This window comes from Sminthopsis crassicaudata, chromosome 2 (assembly GCF_048593235.1).
Source record: "Sminthopsis crassicaudata isolate SCR6 chromosome 2, ASM4859323v1, whole genome shotgun sequence".
In the NCBI taxonomy this organism is placed as follows: Eukaryota; Metazoa; Chordata; class Mammalia; order Dasyuromorphia; family Dasyuridae; genus Sminthopsis; species Sminthopsis crassicaudata.
The window spans coordinates 312,393,285-312,417,645 of record NC_133618.1 but is presented as its reverse complement, the minus strand read 5'-3'; the positions used below and the strand labels follow the sequence as shown (position 1 = coordinate 312,417,645).

At 35.8% G+C, this 24,361-nt stretch overlaps 1 protein-coding gene across 2 annotated transcripts in view; it reads left to right on the top strand.

Moving 5' to 3' along the window:
* IFT43 (intraflagellar transport 43) overlaps positions 1 to 24,361 on the top strand; it is a 117,057-nt gene that overhangs the window by 68,754 nt on the left and 23,942 nt on the right. For both annotated transcript variants that reach the window (XM_074289950.1, XM_074289951.1), the window contains exons 4-5: positions 15,722 to 15,754; positions 16,486 to 16,532. In XM_074289950.1, the coding sequence (XP_074146051.1) occupies positions 15,722 to 15,754; positions 16,486 to 16,532 (80 nt within the window). The remainder of the gene's footprint in view (positions 1 to 15,721; positions 15,755 to 16,485; positions 16,533 to 24,361) is intronic.

Genomic DNA, 24,361 nt, shown 5'->3' with positions numbered 1-24,361 from the left:
GTGGGCAAATTTCTGTACTCAGTTTAATTTTCTCATCTGTAAAATGGAGTTAATAATAGTGTCTACCACTCAGGGTTATTATGAGGCGTCAAGGAAGTGTTTTTTGTAAAGTGCTCAGCATTTCAAATGCCATTAAAATTCTAGCTATTATTGTTTAGTTCTGTTTAGTTCCCTCTCTACTTGGATTGGGGTCCAGTTCTCTGCGTTTCTTCACCTTTGTCAAAGGATATAACGTGTATGCATCAAGCCTGGATTTGGAATTCTCTGGATGGGAATGTCCTTACTACAAGGCTTGATGACAATTCTGTGTGATGCTGTGGGTTCAGGTGTGTTGTGCAGCAGAGAGATTATGTTAGCTAACTTCGGAGCCAAGTCTCCCAGAAGAAGCCAAGTCTTATGAAGAGATTCGAAGGCATGTCCTGATCTCTAAGGTCCTTTCTCTGATTGATTTGAAAGTTATTGTGGGAAGATGAAAGCATGAAAGACCACGCAAAACTTGGAACAGAAGAACCCAGGGAAGTTTATAGGCAAGATCTAGAGGTTAAGGGTGATTCAGAGAGTCCTGGGATGCTAGTGAAAGAGGCTTTATGGAACAAGATTGAGGTCATCAAACAGAGTAAAGAAGATGAGAATGATCATTCCGATCAACAGCAAGATGGTTAATAGGGATATTAACTTAAAAAAACACATGAAAATTAAAACCAGATACTAAAATATGGTGCATTGTATGGAGAAGGTCATAAAAAATGGATAGAATTTTAGAAATAATCTAGACTAGGGCTTCTTTTCTTTTGGGGGGGTCAAAGACATCCCTTATTTTTATTTCCCTCAACTATATGTAAAAAGGTGTTTTTTTGTTATATATGTACATTGATTTTTTTACATGTTTCCATATGGATCATATTGGGAGAGAAAAATCAGAACAAAAAAATAGGTGAAAATAGTACATGTTCAGGCTCCATAGTTCTCTTCTTTTGATAAGGATGGTGTTTTCCATCCAAAGTTTGCCTTGGATCACTGAACATCTGAGAAGAACCAAATTTACCATAGTTGATTATTGAACAATTCTTCTGTTGCTATGGACAATGTTTCCCTGGTTCTTCTTGCTTTATTCAGCATCAGTTTATATAAGTCTTTCCAGGCTTTTCTAAAATCAGCTTGTTCATATTTTTTAATAGAACAATAATATTCCATTACTTTCATATGCTATAATTTATTCAGCCATTCCCCAGGTTATGGACATTTACTCATTTTCTAATTCCTTGTCACCACAAAAATAGCCGCTACAGTCATTTTCGCACATATGGGTCTTTTTCCCTTTTTTTATGATCTCTTTGAGAAACAGACTCAGTAGTGACACTGGATCAAAGGGTACATACCATTTTGTGGTCCATTGGGCATAGTTCCAAATTGTTCTGTAGAATGATTGAATCAGTTCATAATTCCACCAACCATGCATTAGTAGGGCACCCCTTCTTAGAACCATGTTTTTATTTTTTATTTTTTTCCTTCTTCAAATCATTAAAAAAATTTTAATAATAGCTTTTTATTTTCAAAATACATGCAAAGATAGTTTTTAACATTCCCCCTTGCAAAATCTTGTAGAACTATGTTTTTAAATGCATAAAACAGGGGCAGAGAGATGGTACAAGTGAATAGAATATTGGATCTGGAGTCAGGAAAACTTGAATTCAAATGTGTCCTCAAAAATGTATTAGCTGTGTGACCCTAGACAAGTCACTTAACCCCAATTGCCTCCCCCAAAAATTAAATACATAAAATTAAAAAAAAAAACAACAACAGGATTTCAAAGAAGGTCAATTTTATTGAAATATAATTATCAATATAATTTTTAGAAGTTCACAAACCCTAGGCTACAGACTCCTATGAGAAGAAGAAATAATAGAATAGGGCAACATTTGGAAAGGAGGAAGAGAAAAATAAGGAGGGAAAAACGTCAACTCAGAGCAGCAGAAAACAGATTTTAGTGCCTTCTCTGAAGAGTAAGAAGCTGAGTTTTCTCTTTGCCATGTTGAGTTTTAAGTATCAGCTAAACAAATGACTAGAGTTTCTTAGGTGGTGATTTGGAACTGGAATGGGGATAGATTGGCATAGAAAGGATAATTTAAGAGTTGTCAGCTCAGGGGCTGGATAGAGAGCTGGGCCTGGAGTCAGAAAATTCTGGAGTTTAAATCCAGCCTTAAACACTTCGTAGCTGGACAAGTTGTGTAAGCATTGTCTCCGTCAGTTTCTTCATCTGTAAAATGGGGACAATAATAACACCTACCTCACAGGATTATAAGGATCAAATGAGACAGTAATTATACTGGCACATAGTAAGTAAGTACCATATAAACAGTAGTACTAGTAGCAACAGTAGCAGCTGCAGCAGCAATTGTTGTTAGTCTGGGCAGCTCAGTGAATAGAGCACTAATCTGGAGTCAGGAAGACCTCAATTCAAATCTGGCTATTACCACTACTGCCGCCACTACTGCTACAAATCACAGCTACTACTAGCTGTGTGATCCTGGGCAGGCCACCCTGTCTGCTTCCATTTCCTCATTTGTAAAATGAGGAATAATACTAGTATCTACTTTGCTGGGTTGCTATGAAGATCAAATGAGAAAATAATTTTAAAAGCACTTAGCACACAGTAAGTGTTAGATAAATGCTAGCTAGCTAGTTCTCAGATTAGAGATTCTAGTAAATGGGAGCAGGTGATGGTTGGTGATGGGAGACAGGATGGGTAGAGGAATGGTTAGTGCAGTGAAGGGCCCTTCAGCATCATCCAGCCCCATACATTTATTTCACGGGGAAGAAACTAAGAATTCACTTATTCACATGGATGAAGTGACATCCTTAAAGTCATTTTATCCAACAAGTAGAAAAAGCAGTTAGGTGGTACAATGGATGTGGTACTGGACCTAGATTCATGAAGAGCTGAACTCTCTCTAGTCCTATATCAGATATTTAGCTGTGAGTCACTTAACCATAGTCTGTCCTAGTTTCTTCTATAAAATTCTAAGGTGGTTGTAAGGATGAAATATAATATGTGTAGAGGGTTTTGTAAACCTTAAAGTACTACTAAGCTTGTCCTAAAATGTCTTAGTTACACTTTCAAGCTTTAATAGTCTAAAAGCTATTAAACTAAGTGCTAACTATTATTGTTTCTGTAAGACCAGTGCTGATATTTAAAATGTGTTCTGGGTGAAATCATAAGAGCTGAGTGTGTTGTATTAGCTTAGAAAGGGGGTTATGCATCATACCATTTGTGTGATGTGAAATCTGTCCTAGCAAAGTTGTCTTGACTGCTGTCCTTTGGGATACTAACAGAAATGAGATGTTGATCATATGAGATGAACAAAACATTCTGAAGCAAAGAAAAGTTCAGTCTCCCGAGCCAGCTCGTCTCTGCTGAGAGGGCCTTGTTTTGCTGTGCGTGTGGCTGGGAGCCAAGAGGGAGTGATTAGGAATGACTGTCATTGGTTAAAATTCCCCCTTCATCAGTGATCTCCTTGTTCTCTCTTTGATGAACTCAATCTCCCCCAAATAAAAACACATCTGTGAACATCACAGCTATTTCTTTTCTCTTTTTATTCTTTTATCCCAAAAGCAACTGAAAGCAATTTTGTTTCCAGGTAACTCATAAAAGAAGGCGCACTAAGGCATACCGAGCATGCATTACCATACGCATGCAATGTGGCTCCTTCATGTACCTCTATTAAAATACTCTTGCCCTGAAGACCTTCCTCCTATTCCATTCTTGGGTCCTTCCAGTGAAGTCTGATCGTGACCCACACTATTCTTCTTGTGCACCTTATTCCCAGATTGGGAACTCTTACTTTCTTGAAGCTGCTCTTGTACAATGGATTGATTGTTTTGAAATATGGTTGCTCAAGTCACTTTTATTAATGATTCAAAGGGTACGAGGTAAGGACTCTGAACAAAACCATAGCGTGTTCCAGCAATAATAATGCTATATGGTTCTCATTCCTACTTTGTTACTCTTTAGACCTGTCACTTAGATCCTAATGTCTTAGTCTGCCTTAATACTTTTAATGTGGAGGGGAGTATGAATTCTTATATCTGTAAATATTTGGCCCAAATGATTTAATTTCTACAAAGTAATTCTCTCCTGTGGACTCTTGGCCAGATTTCATGTGATGTCTCTACTTTGTCTATTTGTTGTCATTGATGTGGCCATCTCCCATTGCCCATTTTCTTCCCTTTTTATCCATATGGAGTAAGGCTAATTGTATCCATGGATTAGAATGTATTAGAGATTCTTTATTAGGAGCAAAGAAAATAGATGTTGAATTCGAATGATAGAAAGAAATCCTAGCAGATTGATCTGTTAGAGACCAGAACGGGTTCTCCAAGAGAAGCTATCTGTTAAGTCGTTTTACTCTTGTTTGACTCTTGTGGCCCCTTTTGGGGTTTTCTTGGCAGAGATGTGGAGTGGTTTGCCATTTCCTTCTCCAGCTCATTTTACAAATGAGGGACTGATTCAACAACAATACTATATGAGGATCAATTCTGATGGAAGTGGCCCTCTTCAACAGTGAGAGGATCCAAATCAATTACAATTGATCGGTAATGAACAGAACCAGCTACACCCAGTGAAAGAACACTGGAAAATAAGTGTGGACCACAACATAGCCTTTACACTCTTTCTATTATTGTTTGCTGGCATTTTTGTTTTTCTTCCCAGGTTATTTTTACCTTCTTTGTAAATCCAATTTTTCTTGTGTAGCAAGACAACTGTATAAGTATGTATACATATATTGTATTTAATGTGTACTTTAACATATTTAACATGTATGGGATTATTTGCCATTTAGGGGAGAGGGTGGAAGGAAAGAGAGGAAAAGTTGGAACAGAAGTTTTTGCAAGGGTCAATGTTGAAAAATGACCCATGCATATGTTTTGTCAATAAAAAAACTATTTAAAAAAACCAAAAACAAATAAGGGACCGAGGCAAACAGGGTTAAATGACAGGGTTACCCAGCTAGTAAATGAGACCAGATTAGTTGAGTCCTCCTGACCTCAGGCCAGCTCTCTATCTTACTAAGCCACTACTTATGATTAAAACTCAAGATCACAGGACCAACAAACAGATTTACAAATATTGAGCTAAAAGGGATCTTAGAGGTCATTTTACAGATAAGAAAACTGAGCCACAAAGAGATTAATTGATTTGTCCAAAGTCATAAGTAGAAAATATAACCTTTGAAAAAGTTATTTAAGTTGACTCAATAAAATGGTAGGCTTTACTCAACCACTATTTCTGTTCAAGTCATCTTCATTTGTCTAAAAATAACATTCAGAAGTAATTTTCTAGTCTAAATGCATAACATGATAGCTTTTACTCACTATTGACACCAAAAAAATATCTCCTGATTTATGTTTCTAATATCTAAGTTTCAGAAACAACAAGAGAAACTGCATTCTATTCCCCTTTATTCACTTTGTTGTCAATTTATATATAAATAAGCTTTCCATATTATTTTTCATAGTTTAATATGTTTTGAAATATTACTATGACTTTGCAGAGTTCTAAGTGATGGTCTTAAAATCTAATAGGTAATAATTTCATCTTGAATGAACTAAGGATGTTATTTGGAAGCATGGCCAGCAGGTGGCAAACTTTACTCAGTAATAGCCAAAGAAAATTCACTGTACTTTTAGAAGGATACATATAGCTTGACAGCCTGTAGAGAGTAGACCCACTTATTCTTTCATTTTTCTTCTGGAAGCGCCTTTTTTTTTTTTTTAATGAACTGTGTAAGTAGAAACTGAATGTAGCCTAATATAGGCTAAAACCTGTGAGTACAGGGATTTTGAGCCTGGGGAATTCTTTCTTAAACTTAGACAAAAGAGAAATCCAACAAATTCCCAGGAACTAAATATAAATGAATGGAAATAATCCTAGGAATCACAGTTAAAATGTAAAGGACATCAGTTTTCAGGTGATACTTAATTGAGGGAATGTTCACTAGCTAAGGAAAAAGTGAGTCCTATGAGGGATAACAGCATGGTACCATAGGAAGAAAATTCTAAGAATTTGGAGTATCTAATTGAATTCTTATTACTGGCTTATTACTGACCTTGGTGTGACCTTAGACATATAACTTAAAATCTGTATGCCTTAGTTTTCTCATCTATAAAATGAGATGATTGGACTAGATGACCTTTAAAGATTTTTACACTTTAAATCTATGGTCCTGCCAAATTTCTGACTTTTTATCAAAGTTTGTACCCGTTTTAGATATGTAGTTAGTAACATCTTTCATATAATTCCATTTACCAAGTGATCAGACACTAATCAGTCACTGCCATGTACAAAGCTTCCTGCTGTAACTTGATTTATATGGAATACTTCTTTCAGTTTTACCTCCTGTTCTATCTGCAACAAGTTGTTTTAATAACCCCTGTTGATTATTTCTAACTAGGAAACAAGATAGATTCCCAAAACCTTCATGTTTTTTATAGAACAAAGGTCATAAAAGATTAGGGATAGGCTCAAACTGGTACACCCATATCCCCAAATCGGAATCTTGTTGCCTGGTGCTTTGGCATCAATCAATCAATCAAGCCTTTATTATATTTTAAGTATGCCTCTGTCCTGCAGTGAGAAGGTGAATCTGGGGTCCTGCGTGCACTGTGGATATTAAGAGACTTCAAGGACATTTCCCCCCATTTATCCCAGTTATGTCCCCTGCTAAAATAGGTTAACGGTGTCTAATTAACCACTGAACATTGTCATGCTGCATAAAGATAGCATCCTCGCTGTTCTCTGAGCCGTGGTACTTTATCTCCATTTAGATCTCTGCGGTATTCCATTAAATGAGAGAGAAACAGTTTAACATAGATGATGTCTACATTAGGACTGTCTTTCACCCTTCAGCACATAACCTGTAAAAGCTACAGATGAAGTTCTATGGCCACTTACCAGGGGAATCCTGATTTTCTTTCTTTGTTTTTTAAAGTTTACCACAAGGAGACTGCGGTATTCTTGCCAGTATGTTGAAACCCAACTTGCTGGCATAATAGGACATAGTTACTCTTTCCCTGGTCTTGAGTGCTAATATGTAGTTCCAGAAAAGGAAAATGGGAAGGTGTAACAAATCTCTACCATACAGTTTCTAGAAGTCAGCAAGTATTTGCCACTGTCTTAGAACATGGTAAGGCTCTTCTTTCTCTCCCACCATGCCCTAAAATGGCATAGTAAGAATTTTTTAAAATGTAGAATTTCTCTTTGTTAATTACACAACACAAGATATGGTAAGGGGGGAAAAACTTAACCCTAACTGAGCAGATTCTGGCCCATTGAATGCCAGTGAAGTCTCTAATTTCTCCCCTCCCCCAAATAATAAAGAGAGAAAGAACTAAAATTGAGAATTAGAAATCAGGAAAGAGGAAATCATTTAGCTAGAGATGAGGTATTTTAAGGATTCTTTTTTTTTTTGCCACAGGTTAAGATGTTAGGTTGTAAATAAATATAATGAAAGTGATGCAATAGAAGTAAAAGAGCTTTAAGTGATAAAAATAGTCTCAGGATATCTTTATATCACCTGTTAGTGAAAGAATTTCCTTATTATTTAAGATATTGTCAGCAAAAACATTACGTTTTCAGCTAGACTGTGTTCTAGCTAAATAGCATTCCTTTCCATTCCCAATACTTCCCTAATTTTTGTCTTTGGTCATCTCTGGAATGCCTTCTCCTCTAATCTTCACTGACTGGTAACTTAGCTATCCATCTAGACTCGGCTCAAATGCGCTCTCCGGTTCACCCTTTCTGGAACTGCCTTTCCCCTCTTCCCCCATCTCATCTCATAGCAATTGATGCTTCTCATGTACACTCATGTTCTAATTTGTGTTATATTTATCTGTGCCCCCAGGGCATAAACTTCTTGAGAGTAGGAATTGATTATTATGAATTAAAAAGTATTGTTTGTGACAAATGTTAAATGCTAGAAACACAAATTAAAACAAAACAAAACAAAACAAAAATCCTCTGCCTTCAAGGAGCTTATGTTTAAATAGGGGAATAGGACAGTGAGGGTCAGAGAGGGGCATATTGGTGTTATAGGGAGGACGAGTTATGTCATAGGCACCTATCCAGGAGCAATAGCAGGATTGATTTGATCATGGCTCCTGGTTATTGAATTGTGGAGAGAGAGGACTTAGAGGAAAAAGCATCATACACAGATGCTTGGTAGTTTTGTCAAAACGATTTAATTAAGAGAAAGGATACTTTCCCCCTCCCTGGGATATCTTGATGGAAAATTTGAAAAGTTACAATTATTTTCTAGGGGAAAAAAAGTGATTACTTGCTTTTCATTAAACTATTCTCAAAATAAAGATTGGAATATGAACAAAACAATACTTCTTCATTTAAAAATTATCATCTCTCTACTACTTCTTATATTCCCATTTATCTTATTTGAATGCTTATCCTTAAGAGAGGAGAGTGTAGTTTTGAAGACAGAATGCTAGACTTAAATTGAGAAAATTTGAGTTCATGTGTCACCTATGATACTTACTGGTTATGTGAATCTCATGTTCCTTATCTATAAAAAGGGGAATAACCCATAATATTTATCTTCTAGAGTTGTTATGAGACTAAGTTGATATAATATAGGTAAAGTGCACAATCAATTATAAGACACAAGTAAATGCCAATTATTATTATTATTATTATTATCATTATTATTAATTACCCTTAATATGATATTGACTTGATAATGTTAGGTACAGCCTGAAATTAATGGGCAGTAATACCCAGAGTATAAGATCTGTCCTTTAGAGAATCATAGATGTGGGAAATAACAGCAGATACAACATTATCTAGAAAGAGAAACACTGATATATGACAGTAACTACACTTACTTGGCTCTTTCTTGCCAAGTTGGAGATATAACATGCTGGAATGGGGAGAAAAAAAAAAGACAGTGTATTCCCAATCATGTTACTGTGTCTCCAGGGAGCAGAAGGTGGGGGAGAATATTTACTTTCATTGTACAGAGTTAAAACTTCATTCTGTAAAATGGCCAAAGCAATCAGCAAGTGATGGAGTATCTCTTAAAAAGAAATCTGGCATTTAATTAACTTTTCAAAGTGCTGGTTCAGCAATCTCCATGTTTTACATTTTGAATATTGAACAAGCATCCCTAATCTGAACTGAATTACTTCTGGGCTTGCTGGAGTAGAGAACAAGAGAGCTACTATTTACCAGTTCCTTAAAGCTTCAACCCACTCATTTATTTGTATCGCATCCTATTGAGAAAGGTGAAGTTTCTGATTTTTGTGTTAGTAGGTTTTCCAGGACTCTTGCTTCTCTTCCTTTCTTCTTATTTGCTAGCCTTTACTCCCCTTCCCAAGTGAGAGGGCAGTTTAGGGAGGTGATATAAAATGTTCATCTGTCAAATCTGTTGCCACTTTGTGGGACGGTTTTGATTTGACAGATTTAAATTCTCCATATCATCCTGTGTGCTTCATAAATAACTGTGGAGTATTGGGATTTGACTTTAATTCTAATAAGTCCAAATAGTGTTATAAAGCCTTAGGAGCATCTGAAAATCTGCTTGTTCATAAAAATAACATTGTATATGTCATATTATTACAAGATGTTTCAGTAAATAAGGTGCAACTTGAGAGAAATAGTTTCTAATATTAGATTTACTACTAACCAACTCTCATCCTGAAAAATTTATTTAGCTTTTGTACCTCAGTTTTATCCTCTGTAAAATTATTATTCATTCAGTAAGCATTTTTTTTACTGAGGCAATTGGGGTTAAGTGAGTGGCTCAGGGTCACATCAGTAAGCATTTTGGGGGCATTGTGCCATATTGTGGGACAGATGTAAACAGAAATAAGATATGGTCCAGCTGCCTTCAAGGAATTTGTAGTCTAGTAAGTCACAGAGTAGATTGTATAGATAAATACAAATTAGAATATGGTGTGTTAATGAAATATTAAGGTGCCATGAGATTAAATGAGGGAGAAATATTTTCTATATCAGAGCCTCCCAAAAAGCCTCATGGATAAAGTGGCATTTGTGCTGGACTTGAAATAATATCATTTTCACTTCTTGATCATCAATGAAAAAAAGGTCTTTTTTTTTTTCCCCAAAAGGGAGGAATTAGAATCATTCCTTTTATAAAAACCCTGATATGAATGGGAAATTTGATATGCAAAACAAAATTTAAAAAACTCAAGAAACACAAAGCTGTATGTGGTAGTACACATGCTGACCCCATTGATAGGCTGAGACTGGTGAATTGGGAGTTTTGCGCTATAATGATACTAAAGCTGATCAGGTGACCATGTGAAGTCCAACATCAGTATGGTGAATTCCTAGGAGCATAAGATCAGCAGACTCTCTAAGGAGGGGTAGACTGGCCTAGGTCAGAAAAACAGACTTAAGACTTGAGTGAGATAGAATTGGGAGAGGGAGATGGAGAAGAAGAGAGACAAATTAAAATAAAAAGGGGAAGAGGGAGGGAGGGAGGGAAAAGTAGAAAGAGGAAGAGAGAAAAGAAAGGAAGGAGAGAAAAAGGGACAGGAAGACAAAAAAGGAATAGAGAAAGAAGGGAGAAAGAAAAAGGGGAAGAGATAGGAAGGAAGGGAAGGAGAGAGAAAGGAGGAAAGAAAAGGAGAAAGCAAGAGAAAAAGAGATGAAGAGGGGGACAAAAATATTTTAAAAGAATTTTCACAGTGAGAAAACAAAAAAAACACTTATAGAAATACAAAAAAAAGATTAAAATAAAAATAAATGGATAGGAGAATTGAATGAATGGTCGGAGACAAATGTCATTCAAAGAAGGTTATTGGGATGTTGGGAAGGGGAGAATCTGAACTTATCATTGAATTGTGTGAAAAAAGAAGTGAGGAATAGATAAGAGTCAACTGAGAAATGGTTATTAGACTGAATTAGATAGGTTTTTGTTGTTCAGTCATTTTAGTCATGTTCCACTCTTCATGACCTGACTCCATTTGGGATTTTCTTGTCAGAAATACTGGAGCAGTGTGCCATTTCCTTCTCCAGTTCATTTTACAGATAAGGAAACTGAAGTAAATAGGATTGTTACTTGCCCAGAATCAACAAGTTATTAAATGGCTGAAGCCAAATTTGAACTCGGGAATATGAACCATCCACTTAATTGCCTGATAGCTAGAGAACATGGGTTCAAATTCTTTCTCTACCACTTATTATGGTTGTGACTTAAATAAGTCATTTCTTCATCTGTAATATGAGAGGAATCAGTGACCTAAATATTCCTTCTGAGGTCCCTTTTGGCTATAAGTCTATGAGCATATTATTTTTTGTGAGTTAGGGACTTGAGGATTAAAGGGACAATCTGGTAATTCCAAAGAATTCAGGTAGCTCTGAGTGACAGGGCCTAGATTTGTCCTGGATCCTTTGATGTTGTACTGAGATCACAACATGCTGCTTCATTCATGTATAAATGACTGTTTCTGGGATTTGGGCTCCACAAATGAAGATCTTTCCAGCAAAGAGATTGGAAAGGAGGAGAATCCCATTTTCAAGGTTAGATGAGAAGAGGGTAAGTCTCATACCATGTGAAAATTATCAAGTTACTAGAGAGAATGTCTATATGCAAAGCCTTTGAGGAGAAGGAAGTATTAAGATGTTAAGGGGGAAAGGGCAGAAAGTTGGAAGAACTTAATTAATATTTCTTGTAAAGGGTCATGATGGATTAATGCTATTGGAACTAAAGGATGAAAGGAAGAGTTTATGGCAAGAGGCTGATATTAAATTGGCATAAACAAAATAAACTTAAGGGATTTAGCACTGATTTAGAAGAGGAAAATGTAATTTAAAAAGAAGGCATTATGGAATATTGGATAAAGACTTGCTTTGCCTTTGTGAAAAATTTAATTGTAGCTCTGCTTTTGACATATCTTTAGTACATACTCTTGATACCTCTGACAATTTTCTGAGGCTACAAATTGCAGAGAAGATTTGAAAATACAGGGTAAAGATAGGACTTAAGATTTCATTGACTGAGGAGATTTTGGGGGATGAGGAAACTTCTTCTACTGATGGCACCTTCTCTACAATCAGAACATTGCAAGGTTGTGACTTGCTTAGTGTCACAAGCATTATATTGGAGGCAGAGCTAGAACCCATGTCTTAATGACTTTGAGGTCAGCTCTTTCAACTATACATTCTACTATTCTGCTTTCCTCTACTTTGATGAATTTGTTAATTAAATGGAGAGGAATAATGAATTGATCATGTAATTTAAAAAAAACTAGGAGAAAAAAAGTAAATCAGCGGTGTCAAATAAGAATAAAAAGAAATTGTGAAAATCAAAGGAGAAATTGAAACAAAAAGATTATTGATTTTTTTTTTAAGACTAAGGGAGTAACAGAAACTTACAAAATTGATAAGCCATTCAATAATTTGATACAAAAAAAGAAAACCAGACTACAAAGAAAAAAATGAACATGATGAATGCACAATTGCTAGAGAAAAAAAAATCATTAGAATTAAATTATGTGCCAATAAAGCTGAGAAATTAAAAGAATATGAATAAATATCTTAAAAATGTAAAATTCCCAAATTAATAAAGCTACTCAATTTCAAAAAGAGAAATCAAATAGGCAATAATTGAACTATCAAAGGAAAATTAAAATTCTGATCTAGATATATTTTCAAGTGAATTTTGAAGAGTCATAGATTATTAAATTTAAGGCTGAAAGGAACTTTGAGAGGTCACCTATTAACTGCCTATAAAATTTACAAACAAAGAAACTAAAGCCCGGAATGAAAAAGTGATTTGCCCAGAAACACACAGGCTAAAATAAGAGAACTTATATTGAACTTAAATCCTTTGACTCCAAATCCAAGTTAAAGAATATTTAATACCTAGGTTATATAAATTATTCTCAGTAACAGAGCAAGGTAACCAAATCAATGAGGATAAAGCAGAACAAAACACAGATTAAAAACAAATATGATTAATAAATGCCATTTTAAATACATTCTCTAGCTAGAGAAATTGATGAGGAGGCTATATGGCAAAAAATCCAATAAGAGATTCATGAGAGCTTGACCTAGTATGGTGGCTGTTTGATGAGAGAAAAAGGGATGTATGTTAGAAATGCTGTGGAAGTAGAACCAATTAGATTTGAAAACTGATCAGATATGTAGGGTGAAGAAGAGGAAGAATCAAAGATGTATCTGAGGTACTGATTATAGGTAACTAGAAGAATTATGGTATCTTCAACAGAAATGGCAACTTTAGTAATCTTTAAGAAAAAATTATGTCTAGGTAGGTCCCAATTAGTTTGACAAATAATTCCCCTGAAGTGGTCACATATGTTCAAATCCACATTATTTGAAGTTTTAATTGTGCAGAATATGGTAATTAATTCCAGCTCAATGGAAAATTGAGTGTGAATTTGAAAAATTCTGCTATATCAAAGGATTCATTGTTTGTACTAATTGGGACTTACCTATTTCTTCAGTTAGATATGTAGCAGGGTTGCAGTCATGGTTCAATATTACTAAAATTATTTACATAATTAAATTAATCATATAAAAACTAAAACAAAAGGTTTTATGATTATAACAATGTAGAAAAGGCCTTTTTAGTTTTAAAAAAATCACTTAAAAACAGATTGTGGAAAGACTTTTCCTAATATGATTAGTATTTATCTCAGATCTAGAGCTAGCATTATTTGTAATAAGAGAAACATTATTAACATAATTAATAAGAGAAATTAAAGCTTCTTTGTAAGTTTAAGGATGAAGCAATGATGCTTCTTTTCTCCACTCTTATTTGACCCATAACTTTATTTGCTAGCTGTGGCCATAAGACAAGAGAAATGAAAAGAACAAACATTGACAAAGGGGACAAAATTATTCATGTTTGCAAGACAACATGATAGTTAATTTAGAAATTTCTTTATCCAAGAAAGTAAACTAATCAAGACAATTGTTTTGTCCAAGTAGTAATAAATAAAATATCCGGAAAATAATCAGCATTTTTTTGTATTACTAATCAGAGAAAAGAGAAAAATTCCATTTAAAAAACCATAAAATATTTATCTGTGTGGAAGTTAACCTACCAAACTATAAAATAGTCTTTATAGAAATAAAGATAATTGGAGAGATGTTCAATGCTCAAGGCAGGAAAAATTATTTTATTATGTAAGTTAGCCAACATATTTAAAATTCTATGTCAATACCACCAATGGAGAAACTTTAAAGGAATAGAAAAGCTATAAAATTTCATATGAAGAAAATAAAATTTTAAGGGGAAAAAAGGAACAAAAAAGGAGATAGAGATGATTTAATTATCAGATTTTTGGATATCAAATTATAAAGCAATAATTGTCGAAATTCTTTGGTACTAATTTTTAAAACAGATAACAGAATTAGGAGTATAGTATCCCAGTGGTTCAGTAATTGTTATACTTGAGAACAGAAGTTACTAGAGAAATCTTTATAAGAATTTCCAGAAAAACTGAAGAGCAACTTGGTGAAAATAGGAATATACCATATCTTACACATTTGCTTTTGCCCATACTACTGAATTCAGTATTGGTATAGAGAATTCCAGAGAGAAAATTCCTTTTACTATTACCATTGGCACATGTTCTGAAGCTTGTAGTTTTGGATAATTGCCTAGGAGCCTCTGTGAGTGTGTTGTGTATGTGTGTGGGGTGGGGCGGGGAATAGTTGTATAGGAGAAGCTGTCTGATACTCCACTTAGCCTGAGGGAAAATGCAACATCTGGCTGGGATCAGTTCTATTCCCCAAGAAGTTACTTGGGGCAGAGACCCAAACTAGTGAACTATGATAGAAGGAGGCTGAGATGCTTTAAGATCCAGTCTCCTGGGAAACCATTTTTCAAGGGGAGGGAGTTAGAAAGTGAACAATAGGGGAAAATAAAGGAAAGGGGGTAGGGAGACTTAAACTCCCAAAATCTCAAGAAGAGGAAAACTCAGTGAAAGATATGTAACATAAGCAAGTAAGTCAACATGGAAAATATTAACAGCAGAAAGAAATATGGTCTCCAGTTCAGGCAATGAAAATTAATAAACAATGCAAAACAAAATAAAACAACCCAGTACTTGATTATTCTGTGAAATTTGAGAAGACCAATGAACTATAATACATTGTTCCTGAGTGAGAGAATTGCACATTTGAAGAGCAGAATTTATGGCCTTTATAACAAGATAAGAGGCAGTCCAAAAAAAAAAGTAATTAAACCTTGAACTAGGAATGAAGGCAACAGTGAGATGGGGATGATGGTGAAATAGATGTATTAGGCTTTATATTGATAGAATTAACAGTTCTTTGCAACCAGTTGAGTGTGGGAGGACAAGATGGAGAAGTCAAAGATGATTCCCAGGATTATTGGGTAGATGGTACCTAACATACAGGAGGCACTTAATAAATGTTTATTGATGATTGTCTCAATAGATTGATTGTAGTCTCATTAATAGAAAAGTATGGAGATCAGAAGGATGGGCAGGTTTAGAGGAAAGATGAGTTTATTTATATCCAAATGACTGTGGATCATGAATGAAGCCATATTCAAGTGACCAGTGTGTCTCTTGGACCTGTTTTGACTAGACCTACCTGACAATCCTTCCCATTACCCCCTCTTTCCCCCCCCCATTCTCCCTGACAGAAAAGACTACTAGGTCTTAAAAACTCTTTCTCTTCTTATTTTTACAGGTCAGGAAGAAAGATTATTGAAGAAATAGAAGAGTAAGTTTTCCACAGTTTTTGTAGAATTTAATGGTATCTTAAGAGTCTTTGTCAACAGAGTATATTCTTAAACCAGGACATGCCCATATGGACACTAGAGGCTCAAGCACATCACTTATAATACAAGTATTGATTTAATTGATTCAGCTATGTTCTGGGACTGGGAGGATAAACCTTGGTCTTGGGTCATGTCTCATGCTGTTCTCTGGAACTGAGTATAAAGCCTGACCCTGGAGTCCTGGGATTTTGTGCCTTAGAAGTGTGAGTTCTGGCACGAAGATGAACCCTGTACATTCTGCCTCACTGACTGACAGGCATGATGAACCTGTACCCCACCTTTGCTATATTAAAGGATAGTTTCTATTCTAGTCTAACTTCACATTTTATCAATTCAAATCTTCTCTCATGGTCTTTATTGAAAGGAAAGTATGCCTAGTTAAATGTGGAGGGAAAAAATTAGTTATATGATTCTATGACCTTCACCTTCAGGCAGAATGTAGATTGACGGCAGAGATAAGTTTGTATTTTTATATAGTATAGTGCTTTTATAGACTATTACCTACACATAGTAGGTACATAATTAAATCAAATTAAAGATGAGGGAGGATGAGAAACTCTTGGATTATTTGGCATTGGAACAAGAAGAAATAAGAAAGGTAGGGATTTTCATTTTCCATTTCTGTATTTGATTTTTTTTTCTCCAATTTTTTTTTTTTTTCGGTGGGATGTAGCCAACGCCTCAGACAACGGAGCATGGAAGGATCTGATGATGGAGGAGGTGAGTCACTCTACGGCAAATGGGTTACTACATATGGTCCTTGGATGATAGTGGAAAGGCAAGAAAGAAATCAAACCATAGCCAAAGTACATCTGAAGTGTTAAATGGAGACATCAGGGAAGAAAGAAGTTGATTAACAAATCATCTATTTTCTCTCTCTCCACGTACAAAATATACACACACATATACATATACATAAATATATGTATATACATAGAGAGAACCTCTCTAATTATCCATCCAGCCATCATCCAGCCATCCATTAATCTATCTTTCTATCTATCGAGGTTATATCATACACTAAGATATACAGATGCTTCAAAAATTGAGAGGCAGTCATTTTTGTGTATACAAGAGTCGCTGGAAATCAGCACACAAAATGAAAGGGAAAACATTAACAGTATCAGGACCTCAACTTAGGTTCAAAGGCCAAGCCCAGAAGGAAAGAAGGTGAGTCCCAGGTGAGATCAAAAAGCCAAAAGGTCAGACATCAGTGCACACCCTGAGACTATAGAAAAACCTAGGAACATATCATCATAATTCTTCCTCTGCTTTCCAGCTTTACACTTGATTTTAGCTAAAGATCTTCTGGCATCTCTTGCGGCATCCTACTCCTGGTTGCCAGATCTTGCTATATGACTTCACCCCAAACTCTTTCAATTGCCAAGTCTCTCCACCCTCCTAATAATCCCTTATGACACTGTTAAATAAGGTGCCCTGTAATTTACTTTCCAAAATCTGATCTCTTTAATATGTGTGTGAAATTGTCTTCTGCCAACATGGACCTGGCAGCTGTGCATTTCTGCTGGGCTCCAGCCAGGCTTTTGATCTGCCCATCTTCTCTGCTGTAGTCCTATCTTCTGTTCAGTCACCAGACACCAGCAGCACCAACCAAGAGAAATAGCTGCAGGACTTGACAAGGCAGAGTCCAAGCCAGGACATTAATGAAGTTGTTAAGAAACTAGCAGGACAAAAGGCATGGCTAACAATTCCACCCTGTCTTTAACTCTTGGAGTTGCAGTGATTCAGGAGCCACAAGATTTTAGCCACGGTGAAGGGAGGTGTGCAAAAGGACAGATTTCTGTTGGCTTTGAGAGTCTTGTGAATGGGTGTTGGGTGACCCTTCTGATCAGCTGGGTTCTTTGGAAGCAGGATGAAACTTTAGCCAACATTGTAGAAGCTGATGTGTAGATTTTAGGAGTTCAAGACTAGGAAGTGTTGTAAGTTAAAAAAAAAAAAAAGAACAACATTAAATTCAGAAAAGCAAGTTTGCTGATCATGCCGCCTTCTCTTTTTCTTTTTCATTTTTCATGCCCAGTACTATTAAGCTTTCCTTTCTATGTCCTTCTCCCCATTACCTTCAGAGGACTCCTAGAATCTTGCTTCCTCTACAAATCTGGTGAAAGGGAGAATCCACCAACTAATTCACACAATTTCTAACGCCCAAACTTCTAAATGTGAAAGCTTGCACATATTTGGAATTCAAGAGCTGCTGTGACCATGATGGCATCATATCCCAGAATTTTTGACTATTAGGGCCAAAGAGACCTCTGCAATCCAAGCCTTTGAATTACATATTAAGAACCGAAGCCTGGACAACTAGAGTGACTTGCCCAGAATCAACACTCCGACAGTGGCAAACTTGAGACTAGACTCACTTATGAAAGGCAGTAATTTAAATGTTATGATAATATCTAACATTTATATAGCATTTTAAGGCTTGCAAAGCACTTTTCAGATGTCTCATTTTTGCCTCACAACAACCTTGGGAGGCAGGTTCTATTATTTTCTGTATTTTATAGATAAGCAAACTAAACTAAGAAATAAGTGTTTGAAGCTGGATTTGAATTCAGGTTTTCCTGACTACAAGTCCAGAATTTTCTCTGGACAGCTACTTTTAATAATTATGGACAGTTAATGCTTTATGGCTTACAAAGTGTTTTTTACATATTATTTTATTTGATCCTTGCAGAAATTATGGGCATTAACCCCATTTTATAGATGAAGAAACTGAGGGGACAGAGACTTAATGTGACTAGTCTATGGTCACTCATTTAAGGAAGTGTGAAAACTGGAATGGAATTTAAACCCAACTTTAAAAATTAGCACCTTTTAGGGCAGCTAGGTGGTGCAGTGGATAGAGCACCAGCCCTGGATTCAGGAGGACCTGAGTTCAAATCTGGTCTCAGACACTTACACTTCCTAGCTGTGTGACCCTGGGTAAGTCACTTAACCCCAGCCTAAAAAAAAAAAAAAAAAGTGTGTCATGCTCAACAGTTTCAGGCTGAGGTCTTCTGGAAGACCTTGGGCAGAAAATGCCATCTGCACCCAGGAAAACTGAGTGGTAATTATAGAAAGACTTGGAATTATAAATCCATCTTCTGAAAAACTGGACAAGTATAATATGGCCTTCTATAAAAAAAAAATTAGCACCTTTTTATGTATCTAGTCCAGGCCATGCTATTAACCAGCTCTTTAACCTTGCTCCAGTTACAAAGTCTCTATGCCTCTGATTATTTATCTGTTAAATAAAACATGAAGAGATTGATTAGATGATTTTTAGGGTCTTTTACACCATTTATAGAACTGAGAACTGTGCTAACAGTCACATTTGTGTAGTTTGTCATGTTTTTTAAAAAAAGTTTAGTAAACAGATAATTAATAGAGAAAAAAAACCTCTCAATTAGCAAAAGAAAGGGAAAAAAATTTTCATTTAAACAACCCCAAAATATACAATTGGGATTGGGCTAAACTATGCCATTTACCTGTGAGCTTAATGCAGATTCTAAGAGAATTACCAGCCTCCAAATCTTATTATAAGTTGAAAGCCTTTAAAAACAGGCTAAAAACCCCACCTAATTATTCTCAGGCTTAATACTGCCATTGCTAATGTAGCATAATTCTGCACAGCTCTGAAACAGGCTTGTTTTAGTATAAGGGCCACCTTTCTGATGGCTCCCAGATGCCATATTCAGTGTGACATGAAATTCCTCTTGTTGTAGAACTCAGGAGAACTCTGCCTCTTTGCATCCTGGGTTACTGGTTTTGACAGGATTAAATACAGTGACAACCTTAGGAATAATAAAACCTTATTATGACTAACTCCACCAAAAATGTTCAATTCCTGAAGGATGGGCCCAGTTGAGTTACTTCTAGCCTAAGGCAATTGGGGACTTAATTCAGTAAGTGTAGCAATCTGAGTGATCTGAAAAAGTGGAGTTTAAGGGTAATTGCTCAATTTTCTGTCTCTGTCAACAGAGAAAATGGGTAAAAGTGGCTGAACATGTCCAAGCAGTGAAGCTGGGTGAGATCTGAGATGCTGTCAGTGGAATGAGAAAAATGCTATCTGTAGGAGTCTATCTTCCCTACTCTCTCAGGCTCAGTTTTCTTCTCTACCCCTTCATCCCTGTCTTGTTGTGTCTTTCTTGTTCTTCTGTCTCCTGTATTCTCTGCTTCCTGACCATTTCCCACTTTCTCCCTTTCTCCATAAGGAACCACTTCAGAACCTAGTCAACTTTAACTTGGAGAAATAAAAATTTTTTAAAAAGAAAGTAGAAATAAAACTGGAATCTACATTGCTTCTTTTCCTCTCTTAAGAATTTTTAACCTTCCATCTGGTGGGGAGGGAGAAGGGGGGGGGGAATTAGAACAAAAGGTTTGGCAATTATCAATGTTATAAAATTACCCATGCATATATCTGGTAAATAAAAACTATTAAAATGAAAAAAAAAAAAAAAAGAAATGAATTTTCCCCCCTGGATTTCTCTTATTTTGGTATTTATTTTTTAGCTTTTCCTATTTGCTTTTTCTATTTGTTAGCCCTGATGGTCTTTCATACTTGATCTTGAAATGCTTCCTTGAAGCTTTGCTATCTTTCTGTAAAACTTTCAGTTTCCTTGTTTCTAATTTCTAGTGAAGTTCTAAATCTATGATCCTTTTGAAACTACCTTAACTTGTATGGAATGTGCCAGAGAGAAAGAGGGAGAGAGAGGGAGGGAGGAAGGGAGGGAGAGGAAAAAGGAGGGAGGGAAGAAGGGAAAGAGAGAAAAAGGGAATGAAGGAGGGAGGGAAGGAGAGAGAAAGGGAAAGAGAGAGGGAGGGAGAGAGAAAGAGAGAGGGGGGGAGGAAGAGAGAAGAGCACTATTGCCATAGTATTGTGGAGATCAGTCATAAATAAAAAGTTTGTGTTGGTCAGTATCTCAGAAGTTTTCAACTCCAAATTCCTCATTTTTTTGGATAAAGAATCTGAGGTTCAGTTATTCGAGCAGTAGGTTTTCCAACTGGGTTTTTCTCTGCTTTTGAACCAAAATTCTGGCAGACCTTACAAAGTTAGAGCATGGACACAGTGATGAACTATTTGTTTATCATTTGAGAACCAGCTTATCTAAATTCAAAGAGCCTAAGCACAAGTTTGGCAGTTGCATGATGAATTTTTGTTTCCATTGTTACAGAGGGCTTGTGAGCTACTTTAATAGAGGGAGAGAAAGATACTTCTGAATTTAACAGTTACTGACATTTTGAGGTATGGAGAGGAAGCATGATGTAATTAAAAAAAAAAAAAGTCAAACATATGGACAAGTAATCTGATTGCCAGATACCTGGAGATCCTTCAGTGAAACCTGGATAACCACTTGTTTGGGATCTTATTATAGAAGGAATTCTTGTTCAAGTGAAGGATGGACTAAAATACTAGATGACATCTGAGGTTCCTTCCAACTCCATGATTCTATGATTCCGTGATTCTCTTTTACTGTATCATATGGTACTATTGCCAACCAACTTCTCCTAATATACTTTCTTCTCCCTTGGCTTCCTTGAAACAACTGTCTTCTGGTTCTCAGTTCATCTGCTAGTAGCCTCATTTGTTGGTTCATGTTTTTCTTCTGTCCCATAAATGTAGATGTTTCCCAACTTTGTCCTTAGCTCTCTTCTCTTTATGTAGCCTCCCCTTTGGTAATTTTTTCTGCTCACCTCTTCAATTATCACATCCATACAGATGATATATCTATCCTATCCATCTATGAAGTCTGAGCTGAAATTCAAACTCATATTAGTATACACACATATGAGTATGTTATGAATGTACAAAAATATGTACATATGTGTATATATATATATATATATACATATATATATGTTTATATTTATTCATTTTGTTCTCTAGCTCATTTTACAGATGAGAAATTGAGGCAAAGAAAGTTGAGTGCACCCTAGGCTCACAAAGCTAGCAATTGTCCAAGGCCAAATTTGAATTCAGGAAGATGAGCCTTCCTGACTCCAGGTTCGGCATCCTATCTCTCTCTCTCTCTCTCTCTCTCTCTCTCTTTCTCTCTCCATCCATGTATACAATAATTGACTTGTTTATCTATCTTCAGTTCCAGTTGGCCATTTCAACTTGAACTTTCCTGTTGATATCTCAAACTCCACATGCTTAAAACCAAACTTATTTCCCCCCTAAAACAGAAACTCATTTCAACTTCTTAATTTTTCTTGATGGTGGCATTATCCAAGCTCAAAACATAAGAATAATCTTTGACCCTTCTGTCTCCTTCTCTGTACTCATTCCCTGCCTAAACTTAATTGCTATGTCATATTGATTTTAGCTTTTTCAACATTCCTTGAATCTTTTCCCTTCTCTCCACTCATATTGCCACCATCTTCATCTAAGTCTTAGTTACCTCTCACTTGGATTATTGCTGGAGCCCTCTAATAATTTCCCTATTTCCAGTCTTTCATCCTTCTCTTCAATTGCAGGAATTAATGTATTTGTTCCCATTTATGAATCTTCAGTGATTACCTATTGCTTCTAGGATAAAATACAAGCTTTTTATTCTCATTACAGCTTTCCATGGTCTGATTTCAACCAATCTTTTTGGCTTTATTTCATGTTATTCCATGTTGGGTCCCTGAAACACCATAAGAAGGAAGCCAACCTTGGAACAGGGTTCAAGTCCTACCTTTTGACTGTTTTATCCTGGACAATTCTCTTTAATCTCTTAGTGTTCTTTAGACAATTCCCTAAGACTATAACTGGCAGAGAATGTGTTGACCTGTATTGGTAGAGAGATTTTTTCTTATCTGAAAGTGCTCAATCTTAATGAAATCATAGGTCCAATCTGTATCTGTATCCTATGCATTCTGCATTCTAGCTAACCTGGGTTTGTTTAACCTGGCATTTGATTGTGTTTACCCATGTCATATTCCTTCTTATCCTTGCCTGCTAGTTCAACCTATACCTGAGTAAGACTATCTTCCGCAACATTATTTGATGAATGATTTTCCAGCCTTTGCTTAAGACTTCTAATGATAGTGTTCCTATTTCTTCTAGAGGCAGCCCATCTCTGCCTTTATATAAGTCACTTACAAAGATGTTCAAACAGCCCAGATGCCTGAAACATTGCATTCATGACATGGAACCATCATGACTACTTTTTGAATCTGGCCATTTGGTCAGTTCTACATCCAGTTAATTGGGCCATCATTATCTTTTTTTCTCAAGAATAGCATGAGAGTTTTTGTTATAAGCTTGGCTAAAATCTAAGTCTGCCTACAATATTTCCCTGATCTGCTTACGAGTGTAATATAATAGTTCCATCAAAAAACAAATTGAGATTAGCTTAGCCTGATCTGTTTCTAATGAAGTTGACTGACTCTCTGGGATCTTTGCTTCCTTTCCTTGATGTTTATTAATTTTTATTTTTATTTTTCCATAATTTTGCTGGGAATTGGAAAGAATTCTAGATTTGGAATCAGAGGACCTGAGTTCAACTCCCATCTCCTTCATTTACTGTTTGTGCAATCTTAGGCAAATAATTTATCTTCTCTAGGCCTCAGTTCCCTTACCTGTAAAATTAAAGGGGTTGAATTAGACTTTGAAAGTCTATGAAAGTCTATGAAATTATTTACGGAAGTCAGACTTAATGGATTGCATTTTGCACATTTGATTCTCTTCCCTTTTCTTAAAATTGAAACAAATCTGATCTTATCCAATCACTTCTTCCATTTGATGCATCCTTTCATAGATGTTGAAAGTGGCCCAGCATTCACACCTATTTCTTCTTATAGTGGTTCGAGATGTAATTTTTCTGGATAAAATGAACTTACCAAGGGGTAGCCAGTTCTTTTATTATCTCCCTCCTTGTATTATATCTTCCTAGTCGCCATTTTTGTTCTTTACAGTCCAAAAATCTTTTCTGTTGGCAGAGGAAACAGAACCAAGATCAGAGCACAGCATCTTTCCCTTCTTTCTTCTATCCTTTATTATCCTCCCATCTACCCAAGAATTTTACCATTTACAGTGCCTTTTCCTCACAATAAGACTAAATGGTAGTTAATAACAGCCTTTATTTTTACCTATTTTCCAAATGAGGAAATCCAGAGTCATAGAGAGAAAGTTCATGATTTTACTCATACTAAGTGTCAGAGCTTTAGCTCATGACTCTATACTGCCTTTCTACCAACTTCATGTTAAAAAATAAAAATAGTTGTTAGAGTGTTTTTTAAAGAAAATCAGAGCTAAAAGGACTGTTATAGTTCAGGATTATTTGCCATGTCACACAGAAAAAGTTAAGAAATGAACACCAAAAATAACATCTTTATTAAAGTAAATTTGTTATCAGTTGTTCTTAGTGAATACCAGCTAGCTCCATATAATTATTGCTCTCCTTTTTGAGACAAGCTATTCATTTTCCAATGAATTCTAGATTCATTCTAGAATTTTGTTTGAGGTCAACATCATTCTTATTGGACTCCATCTCCTTTGAAAATCAAGACATTTGTTTGTCTCCAAATCACCTACAGCTCACAGAAAGCAGGTCATCAAGGATATC